This window comes from Chrysochloris asiatica, unplaced genomic scaffold (assembly GCF_000296735.1).
Source record: "Chrysochloris asiatica unplaced genomic scaffold, ChrAsi1.0 scaffold00074, whole genome shotgun sequence".
Classification (NCBI taxonomy): Eukaryota; Metazoa; Chordata; class Mammalia; order Afrosoricida; family Chrysochloridae; genus Chrysochloris; species Chrysochloris asiatica.
The window spans coordinates 1,470,783-1,485,129 of NW_006408592.1; the positions used below are offsets into that span (position 1 = coordinate 1,470,783).

The 14,347-nt window shown below is 38.5% G+C and overlaps 1 protein-coding gene and 1 pseudogene across 1 annotated transcript in view; one reads left to right on the forward strand and one right to left on the reverse strand.

The window, feature by feature from the left end:
* Positions 1–7,532: 7,532 nt before the first annotated feature.
* On the forward strand, positions 7,533–8,147 carry LOC102835442 (annotated as a pseudogene).
* Positions 8,148–10,884: 2,737 nt separating this feature from the next.
* Positions 10,885–14,347, reverse strand: part of LOC102839951 (chromosome unknown open reading frame, human C11orf73) — a 64,586-nt gene continuing 61,123 nt past the window's right edge. Inside the window, exons 4-5 of the mRNA XM_006864955.1 lie at positions 12,616–12,734; positions 10,885–10,967 (exon numbers count right to left, since the gene is read on the reverse strand). Of these exons, the coding sequence (XP_006865017.1) occupies positions 10,913–10,967; positions 12,616–12,734 (174 nt within the window). The 3' untranslated portion in view covers positions 10,885–10,912. The remainder of the gene's footprint in view (positions 10,968–12,615; positions 12,735–14,347) is intronic.

Below are 14,347 nucleotides of genomic sequence, written 5' to 3' on the forward strand. Positions count from 1 at the left end.
ACAACAACAACAACAACTCCATTATCAGGGAATAAATTTGAGGATTAAAGGGAAACATTCAAATCCTGGTTTTGGTTAGTCACATAACTCAGAGTGGTATCAATTAATGTGAGGATTTTTGCAAATGAAAAAAATAGCAAAGGGCAATGCCAATAGTTATTGTTGTTAAGTGTCATCAAGTCAGTACCGACTCATAGTGATCCTATGTGCAATAAATGAAACACTGTCCGGTCCTGGACCAACCTCACAATTGTTGCTACACTTGAGCCCATCAATGCTGCCACTTTGCCAGTCCATCTTGCTGGGGGTCTTCCTCTCTTTCGCTGACCCTCCACCTTAACAAACATGATATCCTTCTCCAGTGACTGGTCCCTCCTGACAATATGTCCGGAGTATGAGAGACAAAGTTTGGCCATCCTGGCCTCCAAGGAGCACTCTGGCTGCCCTTCTTCCAACACACATCTATTGGTTCTTTTGGCAGCCCATGGCACTTTCAATAGTCTCCTCCAACACCATAACTCAAAAACTGCCCTTCTTCCAACACACATCTGTTGATTCTTTTGGCAGCCCATTGCACTTTCAATAGTCTCCTCCAATAACTCAAAAGCATCAATTCTTCTATGGTCTTCCTTATTCACTGTCCAGCTTTCTCATATGTATGAGGTTATTGAAAATACCATGGCTTGGGTCAGGCACACCTTAGTCCTCAAGCTGACATCTTTGCTCTTCAACACTTTAAAAAGGTCTTGTGCAGCAGATTTGCCGAATGCAATATTTCATTTGATTTCTTGACTGCTGCTTCCATGAGAGTTGATAATTGATCCAAGAGGAATGAAGTCCTTGACAACTTTTCTCCGTTGATTGTTGTTGTTAAGTGCCGTGGAGTCGGTTCCGACTCATAGCAACCCTGTACAGGGTTTCCGAGGCTGTAAATCTTTACAGGAGCAGATCGCCTCATCTTTCTCCTGCGGAACCACTGGTAGTTTCGAACTGCTGACCTTGCGGCTCACAGCCCGATTCGTAACCACTACGCTACCAGAGCTCCGTTGATAAGAATGTTGTTTATTAGTCCAGTGGTGAGGATTTTTGTTTTCTTCACACTGAGATGCAATCCATACCAAAGGCTGTGCTCTTTGATCTTAATCAGTAAACATTTAAAGTCCTCTTCACTTTCAGTATGCAAGGTTGTATCATCTGCATATTGCAGGTTGTTAATAAGTCTTCCTCCAATCCTGATGCCACATTTTTCTTCATATAATCCAGCTTCTAGGATTATTTACTCAGCATACAGGTTGAATAAATATGGTGAAAGAATACCATACCTGTCGCCCACCTTTCTTAATTTTAAACCATCCAGTGTTCCCATGTTCTGTTTGAACAACTGCCTCTTGGTCCATATACAGGTTCCTTATGAGCACAATTAAGTGTTCATGAATACTCATACTTCGCAATGTTGTCCATAGCTTGTCATGATCCACACAATTGAAAGCCTTTGTGTAGTCAATAAAGCACAGGTAAACATCCTTCTGGTATTCTCTGCTTTCAGCCAAGATCCAACATACATCAGCAATGATATCTCTCATCCCATGGCCTCTTCTGAATCCGGCTTGAACCTCTGGAAGTTCTCTGTCAATGTAAATGGGAATTTTCTAATGTAGATTAGAGGGAGTAATCCTGGAATGAAAATTAATCCTCATAACAGCACATTTGAGCTACTTTAGGAGAAAACAGTTATAGCTGGGAAGCCCTCAATGTCCTCCTCTTATTCCTCTTTTACAGAGCTTTCCTCCCTAGAGACAAATGGAGAAACAAAGAACTCATGCATACAGTCAATGGGTATATCAAAAAAGAGAATTTATTAGACACAAAAGAAACCAGGGCTGCAATGTGTTCATTCTGTGGCAGACAAGTGGATCCCATGACATATCCTCTCATCTGATAGTTTATGCACTGGGGCCCTTCTCTGTCTTGTGCAAGGCAGGGGAGAGTTAACTAGACTAGAGGCTGATGACAACTCCTTGTCTGTGGGCACCATATGACTTTCTGATACTCACTTGAACAGTTGGTTGTTGTTGTTGTTAAGTGCCGTTGAGTCAGTTCCGACCCATAGCAATTCTATACAGGGTTTCCGAGGATAAAAATCTTTATGGGAACAGAAAGCCTCATCTTTCTCCTGCGGAGCTGCTGGTAATTTTGAACTGCTGACCTTACGGTTCACAGCCCAATTCGTAACCACTATGCTACCAGAGATCCTTGAACAGTTGGGTAAGAACTGCTTAATGTTCTCTAAAGGTCCTAGTGTTTATTCAGAGACAGGAATGTATTTGGAACAGAGAAGCAGAGTCCTACTCCATGACCACTAACCGGCCTCCCCTCACTATGGATCACAACTGATGAAAAGTATTAGTGAGCAAGTTAGGAGGGTGATTCTCTTTCTGACTCCCTGGGCTTTCCCCATTCTCAGAAAGACACTGTGAAAGCGTTAACACTAGAAAATAAATAGATTGTACCCAAGAATATACCCACAGTTACCGATTCTCAATTGAATGCTTTATCTAACTGCTTTGTTATTTGATGTTTTTGTGGGGTTTTGTTTTGTTTTCATTTCAGGTGGTGGGGAGGTAGGAGTAAGGAGTTATGGTTAGGACTACGGCTAGGTCTAGAGTAGGCCTAGGACTTTATTGCTAAGGTTATTGTTAGGACTAGGGTTACTGTTAGGGGTAGGGGCTGGGCTAGGCTAGCAATAAGGCTTGGTCTAGTTTTGTTGTTGGTAAGTGCCAACAAGTCAGTTCCTATCCATAGTGACCCTGTATCGGGTTTCAAAGGGGTGACTGGTGAACTGGAATTGCTGGCCTTGTAGTTCAAACTGACTTTATAGTCCAGCACATTAGGGCTACATTTATTTTTATTGATTAATTAATTTTATTCTTGAAATTGCCTTGATTTCCTCTTCATTTGGAAGTTCTGCAATATTCCTTCTTTTTACTTTGTGTTTTTTTTTTGTTGTTCCAAACTAGTATCTTTGGTTCCCTATTTTCAGTCTTGAGCTCTGGTAGCATAGAGGTTACAAATCGGGCTGCGAACCACAAGGTCAGCAGTTCAAAACTACCAGCAGTTCCGCAGGAGAAAGATGAGGCTTTCTGCTTCCGTAAAGATTTACAGCCTCGGAAATCCTGTACAGGGTCGTTATGAGTCAGAACCGACTCCACGGCACACAACAAGGTTTGTTTTACTTTGAATTCATCTACATCTAGGAGTTCTGGATAACACTGTCATGTATGTTAATTTCAGATTGTCATCTGTTACTATTGGTTTTCTCTCCAAAAACCCAGTATTTTTTGTAAACCTGGCCTAGTTTTTACAAATTCTTTTAATTCCTGCTTATTTGAAAATGCCCTGATTTCACCATCATATTTGAGGGACACTTTTGTATGGTTCTTGGTTGGCAATTGCTTCATTTCAGAGTTTTACATATGTCATCCCATTGTCTTTTTGCCTGAATGGTTTCTGCTGAGAAATCAGAACTTAAAGGTATTAATGGTTCTCCTTGGTAGATAACTTTTCTTTTTTCCTGCGCTGCTCTCAGAATTCTTTCCTTGTTTTTGGTTTTGAAAAGTTTGACTATAATCTATGTTGGTGATTTTCTTTGGAGTCTATACTGTTTGGAGTTACTTCAACTTCTTGAATGGCTATCGTCTCATCTTTCATAATGTTAGGGAACTTTTCTTCCAACAACTCTTGGACAATTTTCTGTTTTGTTTTGTTCTCTTCCTTTTCTGGAAGTCCAGTCATAAAATTATCAACTTAAAAATTAGCTACTATATTTGGTCATTTGATTAACTCACCCCTAATGTGATGGCTGGAGTCCTGGTGTGGCACTGTGGGATAACGCACTGGACCACAAGGTCAGTTTGAACAGCAAGGTTGGAGGTTCAAACTTCTTACCAGCTGCTCCTCTGAAACCCTGTACGGGGTTGCTATGAGTTGAACCGACTTGACAGCACTTAGCAACATGATGGCTACCTTGGCAGGGCCAGACTAAATGATTTCTCAGGCTGGTAATTCCCCACTCCTGTTCTGGTAGATGACTATTGAGAGATTTGTCTTCAAGCTAGTTAATTTGGCCTTCCATTGATTCAATTCTACTCCTTTGCTCTTTCATGTATTATATATTCCTGAAGTCTTAGTATTAATTTTCTGGCTTTCTAACTGCTATTTTTGTATGGTTTCCAATTTTTTTCATTTGTCAGTTCTTATAATATTTTCCTGAATTCTTCTAAAGTTTTGTCTGTGTTTTACTTTATTTCATCTGCAGTTTTCTCCATCATTCTCTCAATCCATTGAAGGTACCTAAATATTATTCATTTAAATTCTTTAATCAAGTAGGTCTGATATAATTTCTGGTGTTATGTTTTATGACTTTGTATTTTGGTTATTTGTTGAGGCACTCTGTCTTGTTTCTTCAAGTAATCTGAAATTGTCTGTTTTCTCTGAGATATTGTGGTGTCCCTGTATCTGTATTTAGTTGTTGATCATATATTGTATTCTCAGGCTTTCATCACTGGAAGTGTGGATGCAGTTCTCTACTTACTGTTTGTGCAGTGTTATCTCAGAACGGGTTCACATACCTCCAGAAGCAGGGGTGATGCTCCCTGCACCCAACCCCAGGCAGACCAGAGGCTGTGCAGGAGGGCATGCCACTGCCTGCTGGGTTGGAGAAGGCGGGGACCAGCCATGCCCTTGGCTACCAGGAAGGCATGGGAACAAGGGAACACTGCACTGCTCTTGCTGCCAATTTCCAGCTGCATCTTGTGCCTACAAGCCACTGTATCTATAGCAACTTGTGAAAGCTCAAGATGTCATGTTGCTCCAGGCCAGCCTATAGTTCAAATGCTTTCTTCATTTCTCACCATTTCTGTTCAGTTTCCTCTTCCAGTTGGAACTCAATCCACCTCTGACCTATCTTCTAAAACTCAGGGTTCCAGGTCTCTCATGTCTTTGTTGCAGAGGGGCTGCCTAGTCTGTCTTCTTGCCCTGGAAGTCTGTTTTTGAAGTTTTGTTGTTGAGTCGATTCTAAGTCAGAGGAACCCCATGTGACAAAGTAGAACTGCCTTAGAAGGCTTTCTACCCTGTAATCTTTATGGGAACAAATCACCAGAAATTTTCTCCCATGGAATCACTGGTGAGTTAGAACCACTAACTTTTTGGTTAGCAGCCAAGTGTTTAACCATTGTACCACCAGAATTCCTCATTTGAGGTTTCAGGGGAATCAAAGTTTGTTGAAACAGACTTAGGTGCCATTTAGGTATTTGATGAAGTTTATGGTAATATAAGGTTAAAAAAACAGATCTGAAACTGGTGCTAGGTCCTGAGAAAATGATCAGTTATGCTTGGGTGTATCTTTTGTTTCCTTAAGCATTAGTAAGAACAAAAATCATTAACTACGTAAACCATTTGGCTCAGAACTTGATCAAAGTATCTTAAACCACAGGGCTAACGTCAGAAAGTAATCATACAGATGTACAGCAGCCTAATAAAAGTTTAAAGTTATAGTTGTTTTTTTTACTTTTAAATATACATGCTTTTCTATTCAAATGCTAAAAATAAGCTTTTTGAATTGTGAAATTAATGTAAAAGCCAAAACCAAAAGGCTTTAAAAAGTCTTAATTAAACATATTTTAATGGTTTTTTATTAACTCACTCTTATGCTTTTACCTGTAGCTCTTACTAAACATCAATGATTTTTACATTTCACACTTCATTTTACAAATGAGCCTCAAACTTAACATATTTAAAATTGAAGTCAGCTGTTTCTGTAAATCTCCTTTGTTCAAGTTGTTTCTTCTGAATCTGAGTATCTTGCAGATCTTTAGTGGGTGAAATCTTGACCATCCTAACCTCCTAGGCCAGGTCAAATATCTTCTTGTCTAAGATGTTTTCCTGTGTCCAGAAATAGAACTTTATAAACAATAGTACCTGAGTGACATCATCAGCTAGCATTGCTTAAACCCTGTAAGAAGAATGGCAACTTGTAGTTGTCTTGAGTGTATGATTGACACAAGACTGCCTGAGAGCTGGGAGGCAAAACTGGGGAGTTTCTTTGAGGAATTAAGGCATCTCAGAAGTGTTTAAGGGAGACTTTAGAAAGCCACACACGTCCAGGCCAAGGCGCATACTCAGGAAAGACCTGAGAAAAATCTTGAGCTCTCACCTTGTGCTGACCTCAAGGTTCAATGCTTAAAAGAGTGCCCTAACAGTCAATTCTCAAAGATCCACAGAGGTGTTTCATTTTTTAAGATCCTGGCTTCATTCAAAATTTAAACCTTTTGTGTATCAATCAATAGACATTGTCAAGAAAGTGAAAAGAACAGGAGAAATTATTTGCAACTGCAATCATGTTTGTGACAAAGATTTAATACCTAGTATGAAGAACTTCTACAACAAAAATAGAAACACGATTAAAATATGGGCAAAGGGCATGAATAGATCTTTCCCCAATAAATGCAAGAAAAGAAGCTCAACATCATTATTCATGAAGGAAATACAAATCAAAACTGCAATACTTCACACCTATTGTTGTTGTTGTTAAGTGCATGGAGTAGGTTTTGACTCATAGGGACCCTGTATAGGGTTTCTGAGGAGCGGCTGGTGAATTTGAAACACTGACCTTGAGTTTCAAATCAACCTGTGGTTCAGTGCTTTATCCCACAGCACCACACCAAGACTCCTTCACACCTATTTGTTGTTTGGTGATAAGTGCTGTTGAGTCGGTTCCAACCCATAGCAAACCTGTATAAGGATTTCCAAGAAGTAGCTGGTGAGCTTGGACTTCTGACCTTGTAGTTCAAACTGACTTTGCAGTCCAGTGCATTAACCCACAGCATCACACCAGGACTCCTCACACCTATTGTTGCCGTCGAGCCGATTCTGACCCACAGCAACCCTGTTTAGAATTTCCAAGGAGTGGCTGTTGAGTTTGAACCTCCGACCTTGTGGTTCAAACTGGCTTTGCAGTCCAGTGCATTAACTCACAGCACCACAATAGGGCTCCTCACACCTATTATTGTTGTTGTTAAGTGCCATCAAGTCAATTCTGACCCACAACGACCCTGGGTAGGGTTTCCAAGGATACCTATTAGCTAGCTTTAAGTTTTAAAAGGAAAATAACAAGTATTGACAAAAGGTGTGGAGAAATTGGATCTTCTGTACAGGTGGGAGTGTGAAGTGGTACCACCTCTAGAAAAAGTTTGAGTTTGGTGGTTCCTCAACAATATGTAAACTAGCAATTCCATTCCTAAATATATACCTAAAATAATTGAAAATAGAGATTCAGTTACTCTATACCAATGTTTATAAAAGCTTTATTCAAAGTACTGAAAAGGTGGAAATCCATTTATCCATCAACATGAATAAGCAAAAAGTGGTATATACATATAATAGAATATTCAGCCATAGAAGAATCATTCTGATACAGGTTACAAGGAATGAACCTTCAAAATATTTTGCTACGTTCTCTTTCCAGCCTGTGCCAAATGATAGGGATCTTCCAGACCAAGAGGCACAAGTGCCACAAGACTAGGGGCAAGAGAAAGCCCAACCATAAGATGCAGAAGTATAGGTGGGATATGTGGTTGCCAACACTTAAGATTGGACCCTGCTGCACACACACAGTCCATGTGAGAGGAGGCAACAAGAAGAGGGCCTAAGCTTGATGTGGGGAACTTCTCTTGGGGCTCTGAGTTGGAAAAATGAGAATCACTGATGTTGTCTACAATGCATACAATGATCAGCTGGTCTGCACCAAGACTCTGATAAAGAATTGCATCATGCTCACTGACAGCACACTATACCTGCTGTGGTTCGAGTCCCACTATGCATTGCCTCTGGGTAGCAAGAAGGGAGCCAAACTGACTTCTGAAGAGGAAGAGATGCTAAACAAAAAGCAATCAAAGAAAACTCATAAAAAATACGATGAAAAGAAAAAGAATGCAAAAATCAGCAGTCTTCTGGAGGTACAGTTCCAGCAGCGTAAACTTCTTGTATCATTCCTAAGAGCAGACCACTGTGGCCAACCCAATGGTTATGTGCTAAAGGGCAAGGAATCGGAGTTCTATTTGAGGAAAATCAAAGCCTGGAAAGGAAAATAAACCCTCCTCCCTCCCATCCAAGGAGCTCTGGTAGAGTAGTGGTTACAAGTAGGGCTGCTAACCTCAAGGTCAGAAGTTGGAAACTATCAGTTGTTCTGCGGGATAAAGATGAGACTTTCTGCTCCCGTAAAGATGTACAGCCTCAGAAACCCTATGCAGGGTCGCTATGAGTCAGAACCCACTCCACAGCACACCACCACCACCACCCTCCCTGGTGTGGCACTGCAGAATAATGCACTGAACCACAAGGTCAGTTTGAACTGCAGGGTTGGCAGTTCAAACTCACCAGCCACTCCTCTGAAACCCTATACAGGGTCACTATGAGTTGGACCAATTGGACAGCACTTAACAACAACCCTGTCATCCAACACATGTATTATAGGTGTTTTGTTCTAAAAAACAAAAACAAAAAATGCTATGTGAAATCAACCAGACACATTACTATGATTCCATTTACATGAAATTTCTAGAGTAGACAAATGCAAAAACGATCTACCCCTACCCATTCAAAACCTACTGATGAGGAGTCAATTCCTACTCATCAATCCTATAAGGCAGAACAGAACTGCCCCATAAGGTTTCCAAGGCTATAATCATTACAGAAGCAGACTGCTACATCTTTCTCCCATGGAGCAGCTGGGAGGATCAAACTGACCATCTTCCAGTGAGCAGCTGAGAGCTCCTTTTCCTCAACTCTCCCCCAGCAAATTGCTAGAACACAATTGCATAATATACCAGTACACAGCATAAGGATAATTGCTTTCCAGTTCACGGGTAGTTTATAAAGCCAAACTGTTTATCATTGAGTCTTTACCCTACATGTGGAAACACTATTATTTGTAGGAGGGAAATATTCTCTTTATATTCTACCTTGCCAGGAGGCAAGCAATACTTGCCAGTTTTCTCATGGGATCATCTGCAATTAAACTTGAGACTATTTCCTAAGAACTCTAACTTCTATTTACTCATTCTTGCACTTCTTTCTCAATGGTTTAACTTCATCAAAGGCAGGTTTGTATTAGAAGTGGCCATGTAGGGGAAAATATGGATATTATTAAGATTTTCATTTGAGAGTTATTTTAAGAGGAATGAGCCAGATACCAGTTGCCACTGAATCGATTCCAACATACAGACCACCCATCTGTGTAGAGTTGAGCTGTGCTCTATTGGGTCTTCAAGGCAGATCACCAGATCTTGCTTCCAAGATACCTGAGGTTTGGTTCTATCTGCTAGCCTTTCAGTTAGTAATCAGCACTTTTCCATTTGTGCCGCCCAGGGACTCCTGAGTCTGATAGGACAGAGTAGAACTGCTCATAGGGTTTCTGAGGCTGTAAATGTACTGGAGCAGACAGCCTCATCTTTTTCCTGAGGAGCAGTTAGTGGCCCAATTCACCAGGGCTCCTTAAATCAGATTATAAGAGCTCTTGAAATCTGTAGGAAAGTATCTAATTGGCTTATATTAAAAGTTCACATAAATTTAAAGAAAGAACTCAAGAATTCCAAAAAGGGGGTGGGCAGGGCAACAAAAATTTCTAATGCTTTACATTTTTTACTCTTCTAAAGTAAAACATTTCGGTGGCAAAAAATGTTAACTTAAATAAGTCAATGGTAACACAAGAAGGAAAGCAAAATATTCAAAGCCTTAAAACACAATTGTCTTTTAATTAAATTTGATTTATGAATGGAGGTTTAGAATTGCATCAAGAAAAAAGCTCACTTCATATTCTTGAAATATATTAGTTAATAATATTGTAATTCTCCCTAATTGTATCATCATGTAAAAATATTACAACTTACAAAAGTCTAGGAGCTTTTTCTTCATTATTTACAATGTCTAAACTTTCTATAAAGGCTTTTTTGATTAAGTCGTCATTGTTTCCATAAATCATGCATTATTACAAAAAAAAGTGTTTAACAAATGGAATTATAATCATGTTTTTTCAAAGATTTATAATGATTAGAATTTTTATGCTATAATCTTACAGATTTAGTGTATCAGTATCATTGTTATTTCCAGATCCTTAACTTTAGAAACATGAATAATAATCTTATATAACTGGATAACATATTTAATACTCATGCCCTTACTTAATAACTGAAGTAGCCAGCATTTCTAGGTTAAACAGGATGCACAAATGCCCCTAGGTTATACTGATGTAACTGGTCATTTTGAAGGAATGTTTTCATTACCATTACATGGGAATGAAAGCTTTTACATATCTATATAAAAAAGAATGATATTGTCTTAAAACAGTAAGTACCTTCTTGTACTAGGACATAAAGCACAACCAGATACTTTTTAATTGACCTGTGTTCATTGAAAAACTTACAATCTTACAAAATACTCCTTGAAAACAATTGTTCTATATGTAAACATTTTTATTTGATGATTTTCAAAAAGATCTCCAATTAATTTAAGTTAACTAGTCTAGGAAACCACTGAAAAAAATAAATGCAAGATTATAAACACAATGGCATGTAATACACTATTGTGAATTTTTTATTTATTTTTAAGTAAAAAAAAAATAATCACAGCCAAGAGAGTTTGCTTCTAAATAGTGTTAAGCTTAAGGGAGGAAAAGTCATTAATGATAAACATTTTCATTTTTTAATTTTGTAAAGATTTTAATTTAGCGTCACAATCAGTCACTAGTTTTGAAACTTAAACTTCATGATTCTTTTGACTTCATGCTTTTAAGTGGAGTCATTTATCTTCAAAACAGGGCAAATTTCAGAATCCATTGAAAATTATTTTATTCAAATCATTATGTTTTCCAAAAGAGAGGGTTCTGTGTTAGTCGTCTTTGAAAATTTTCATACCTAGAAAAGAAAAAACCCTATTTAAGTTTACAAATCTTTACCTTTTAAAATCTATCAAAAACAACACACAACTGTAGATACTGTTTATAAAAAGCTTAGATTAAAAAAAAGCAAAACTGATCACCTGAAAATTTAAGCATTCTCATAAAAAGTTAACAAGCGTTGTGATTTACGTTTAAAGCAGTTTGATTAGCTTGTAACAGAACACAAATCATAACGTTGTCAGCTGCTATCAGGTCAGCTTTGACTTACAGAAAACTTACAAGTCCTCTCTACCTCCCACAAATCATAATACATTTGTTTATTTTCTGCAAATTTGGGACCTAAGACAAAAGATGAAATTGAATTCTTCCTCCTTCATGTCTTAGATGACTATAGGTTAATTTGTTTAAGGAAACAATGCGCACTGCATCAAAGCTCAAACCTAGTACATTCCAGTGTTCTCCATGCTACGCCATGCTGCCACTTCTCAACAAACTATCCCTATGCATTCCTCACCACTGGGACATTGAAAATGAAAAGAAATACCTATAAACAGAAACATGGCAAAGTTGGGGAAATAGATTTATTAGTCATTGAAATACAGGGAAGTATAACTATTCTGATACCCTACACATGTTGACTTTTAAATCAAAGCTTTCCAAATTTAAAAAAAGAAACTTCTTAGACTGCTATCTCAAGCCTCATAAACACTATTTCTACTTCGTAATATAAAAGTATGCATGATCCTTAATGCATTGTTTTTAAGTGCCATCGAGATGGTTCTGACTTACAGTGACCTTGCATAGGGTTTCTGAGTAGCAGCTGGTGGGTTTGAACTGCAGATTTTGTGGTTAGCAATCCAGTGCTTATCCTACATCACCACGCCTTAATGGTGGTGATGGTGGTGGTGGTTGTGTGCCACTGAGTCAGTTTCAACTCAGAGTGATCCTGTATAGGGTTTCTGAGGCTATAAATCCTTACAGAAGCTAAAAGCCTCATCTTTCTCCCATGGAGCGACTGGTAGATTCAAAATGTGGTTAGCAGTTCATCTTGTAATTCATTACACTACCAGGACTCCTTCACACCTTAATGTTGTTGCTGTGTTGTGAAGTGCCATCGAGTCAGTTCCAACTCATAGAGACCCTATATAGGGTTTTCAAGGTGCAGCTGGTGGGTTTCAACTGCCAAACCTTGTGGTTTGCAGTTCAGTGTTTATCCTACAGTGCCACACCAGGAGTCCTCACACCTTAATGTTGTCGTTGTTAAGTGCCACTAAGTCAGTTCCGACTCATAGCGACCCTGTATAACATTTCCAAGGAGCAGCTGGTAAGCTTGCACTGCTGACCTTGCAGTCTAGTGCGTTAACTTATAGCACCACACCAAGACTCCAAACATATTTTCTTGTCTTTATAAATTCAAACTGGTTACTAAATAACATAGTGTTTATGATGAGACCCTTCCCTGACTGAATCCTATAATATATACCAATGATCCTCATGTCCACAACAGAAGAATGCTTACACACAAAAGAAGAAATACATTCATGGCTCACACACACATGAGAAAAAATCCGTTCTTTTAATCACATTTTTCTACATACTTTTAAAAACTCTCTCATATACAGTTAGTAAAAACTTTCGTATTAGAATATAAAAGACACCATTACCATTTCAGAACCACATTTGCCGGAATGAACATTTCAGATGGACTAGGTGTCATCTGGGCCTGAGAGACAGCAAATGATGAAGCAAAATTGTAGAAGTTGTCCAACATCTTTTGTGTAAACTGAAAAATTAATAGGAGATTATGGATTATACTAAATACTACGTTTAGACCTTAATGTTTTTAATTTAAAAGTTCCTGGATTAACTTGGCTTTAAGGACCATAAATTCTGAAACACAATAATGCTAAAAGTTAAGCATGGTTATAACTTTAATGAAAGTATCTTCTTTCATTTCTACCACTGCATTCATTACACCCTCCCTTTTCAAACCTTACTCACCCAAATTGGCCTATTTCCTCATATAAAATAGTACCCATCTCTAAAAAGTCTTTTTCCTGCTGGAGAGATAAAAATTCAAGTAAAATACAGAAGAATCTAGTTGCTTGCTATTAATTATAAAGAAAAGAAAGGTAAAATTATTCCATTTCCTTTTATTTCCAGACCTATTTCTTTACATTGGACCTCAAATACGCATCCATTAACATTCCCCAAGTTTCCTTAGTAAAAGCTAGAAGTAAACTGATTCTTATTTACTAACAATAAAATGGATTTAAGCACTAAACCCAAAAGTAAATGAACTATTAAATACTACTACCTTCTATTTACTCAAAAATAATCTTCTAGAAGATTTTCACTTCCTCAGAAAAACAAAACCAGTCACAAAGGCTCCCATTTCTATCTTCTGTTTTTGATGTTGTTAGGTGCTGTCGTGTTGGTTCTAACTCAGAGCAAACCCCTGTAAAACAGAAGACAGCATTGCCTGGCTCTATAGCATCATGACCATTGCTACTATATTTGAGGGCATTGTTCCAGCCATTGTGTCAATCCCTCTCACTGAGAGTCTCTCTTTTTTACTCACCCACTACTTTACCAGGAGTCCTGGTCTGGTGCCGTTAACTACATGATTGGTGGTTCAAACACGCCAGTCACTCCTAGGAAACCTAATACAGGTCTGCTATGAGTCAGAACCAACTTGAAGAAATGTAACAACATGAAGGCACTTGTTTTTTACCAAGCATGATCTCTTTTCTCCGGGGACTGGTCCCTCTAGATAACATGCCCAAAGTAGGTGAGACGAAGTCTCACAACCTCACTTCTTCCAAGATAGATTTTGTTTGTTGTTCTGGCAGTCCATGGTTTACTCACTATTGTCCACCAACACCAGTCTTCCTTATTCATTGTCTAGCTTTTGCATGCATATGAAGTGATTGAAAACACCAGGGGACTTGGGTCAGAAACATCTTCTTCCTCAAAGTGACATCTTTGCTTTTTAACACTTTAAAGAGGTCTTACGCAGCAGATCTGGTCAGTGCAATATGATTTTTTATTTCTTGGCTGTTGCTTCCATGGGCATTAATTGTGGATCGAAGTAAAGTGAAATCCTTGACAATGTCACTCTTTTCTCCATTTATCATAGTGTAGCTTAGTGGTCCAGTTGTAAGGATTTTTTGTTTTATGTTGAGGCATAATCCATACTGAAAGCTGTCATCATCGATCTTCATCAGTAAATTCTTCAAGTTCTCTTTGCTTTCCGCAAGTAAGGCTGTGTCATCTGCATATTACAAGTTACTAATTAATAGTTGCTTCCTCCAATTCTGATCTCACATTCTTCTTCACATAGTGTAGTTTCTTAGATTATTTTCTCGGCATACAATTTGAGCAAATGATGAAAGG